At 26.8% G+C, this 2,470-nt stretch overlaps 1 protein-coding gene across 1 annotated transcript; it reads right to left on the reverse strand.

The window, feature by feature from the left end:
• Positions 1–252: 252 nt before the first annotated feature.
• Positions 253–2,433, reverse strand: ENU1_124530 (serine/threonine- protein kinase3/4, putative; the record flags this gene model as incomplete). Its single annotated transcript, XM_008859901.1, has 1 exon — positions 253–2,433. The coding sequence occupies one exon, from the start codon at positions 2,431–2,433 to the stop codon at positions 253–255; it is 2,181 nt and encodes a 726-aa protein (XP_008858123.1).
• Positions 2,434–2,470: the final 37 nt, after the last annotated feature.

Here is a 2,470-nt window from a genome sequence, read left to right on the forward strand (position 1 = left end):
CCAAGTCAATAAACAAACTAATGATTTCTTTATGAATGGGATTAGAACAATGAAATTAAGTAATACTGATTTATTGAATTTGTCTATGGCAAGTGAACCAAATAATTAATTTTTTTGGTTCAATGTTGTTTCTGTTTAGTTTAAATAAAAGTTCAAAACACTAATAATCAAACACAATATCAATGATAAAATATGAAAGAACTGAATATTAGAATATAAAGAACAAAGAGGTTCTGATATTTGGTATATCCATTAATTAGCAACCTGTTTAATTAAGTCTAATAATGGTTGTGCAGGTGGAGGGGATTGTGCTACAATAAAAGGATGCCATAATAATGTTACAGCATCTGGTCTTTGATTATAATCAATAACAAGACATTGTGCGACAAAATCAACCAATTGAGTTGTCCACAATTTTGGATTTTTAAATGAAGGAGGTTTATTTTCAATAACACTAAGTAATTGGTCAAAACTAGTGACATGTCTGTTTGGTGGATTTCCTTCTGCCATTTCAATAACAGTAATTCCTAATGACCAAATATCTGTTTTATTATTATAGAATGATTTTTTGATTACTTCAGGTGACATAAATAAAGGACTTCCAATAAAATCTTCTGCTTTCTTATTTTCATTCTCTTTATATTGTTGAGATACACCAAAATCAGCTAATTTCACTTTACCTTCATTTGTAAGTAAAATATTTCCAGCTTTAATGTCATGATGGATAATTTTAATACTGTGAAGATAAACTAATCCTTTTAATGTTTCATTTAATACATAACGGAGTTGTTGTTCATTTAAATTTTCCATTGTTTTCTTCATAAGATCTTTAACACTTCCAACACCACACATATCCATAAGAATCCATAAAGTGTTTTCATCTATTTTAATAGTTCCATAATAACTTACAACATTAGGTGATCTACATTTCTTTAATATATCAATTTCACTTTTTAATGCATCAGTTTGTTGTTTAGTAACAGTTAAAATTTTAATAGCCATTTCAAAGTTTGATTGTCTATGAACTGCATGATAAACTGTTCCAAAACTTCCTGTTCCAAGTACTTCTTTCAAACAGAATATTTCATTTGGATCAGAACCAGAAGTATCCCATTCTAAATCAAATGTAACATGTTGAAGATGTTGGACATTGGTTGGTGCACCTGTACATTCTCTTTGAATTAAATCAGCCCAAATTGATAATTCTTTACTATCATTTGAAGTGAATTGATACTCACCTTCACTTGTTTTAATTTCAAGGATATTTTCACCTTTATTTGTATGTGTTAATTGAACTCTAGCAAGTAATAGATCAAAACAACCAAAAGGAATATTTTTATCATTTTCTGGTTTACAATTAAAATAAAATAATTTATTTTTTGTTAATATACACCATCTTTTCTTTTTTGTTTGCATTTTCTTTAATTTTTCTTTAAAGAGAAATCCTTCTTTAACAATATTCTTTTTATCTTTATATTCATCAGTAATAAACGAGTCTACATAAATATCTCTTCCCATCATTTTAACAGTATCAGTTAGCATTGACTTCCATTTTTCATATTCTGATGAAGTATTAAATCTAATAGATTTTCTATTATTTAAATGAACAAATGTAAATTCTTTTTCTGCAGCAACTGTTAAAACTTTTGATTCATGAATATAAAATTCAAATAAACTTTCAGACTCTGCAGGTGAATCGAAACAAAAAATAGTCCCAGAATTCATCATTAACCATGCTTTTTTTGTTTTATTAATTGTAACAATACTAAAATCAGTAGATTCTTGAATCATTTTCATTGCTACTGTACTAATTAAACATGTTTGATGTTCTACAAGAACTTTTCTCCAACTAATATATTCTTCTTCACTTTCACAACTAAAATGATAACAGTCTGGTTTATTTTCATATTGAAAAACAAATTGTTTTTCTCCATCACTTCCTAAAAATTGAATATATGTATCTTTTATTTGCATTTTTCCAATTGGAATTTCATCTTTAGGATTATTATAATAAAATAAGAATCCTCTACATAAAACAACCCATCTTCTTTTCCATCCACTAACTTTAGATACTTTCTTTTTTAATAAAAATCCTACTTTTTCACTATTTAAATATATTTGATGATAATCTTTTTCATGTGGAGCTACTCTTGATAATCTTGCCATAGCCATTGGTTTATTTAGTGCTTTAATTTCTATTTCATCTCCATCATCAATTCCATAAAAATCAATTACATTATTTTCTACTAATCTAATTCCATCATTAAAACAACTAAATTCATATTTCTTCTGTTCATTTGTTAATCCTCCTTTAATTTGTGCTAAAATATCTCCAATTTTAGTATGTTTAGTTACTTGTTTATCAAACCTTAGTGTATGACTGTCTATCATTAATACAACTTTTACTGACAATGGTTTAGGAGGTTCGCTCATGCAATTTCTGTAAGATCTAATATTTTTATCTCTTTTT

This window comes from Entamoeba nuttalli (assembly GCF_000257125.1).
Source record: "Entamoeba nuttalli P19 unplaced genomic scaffold asmbl_5234, whole genome shotgun sequence".
Classification (NCBI taxonomy): domain Eukaryota; phylum Evosea; order Mastigamoebida; family Endamoebidae; genus Entamoeba; species Entamoeba nuttalli.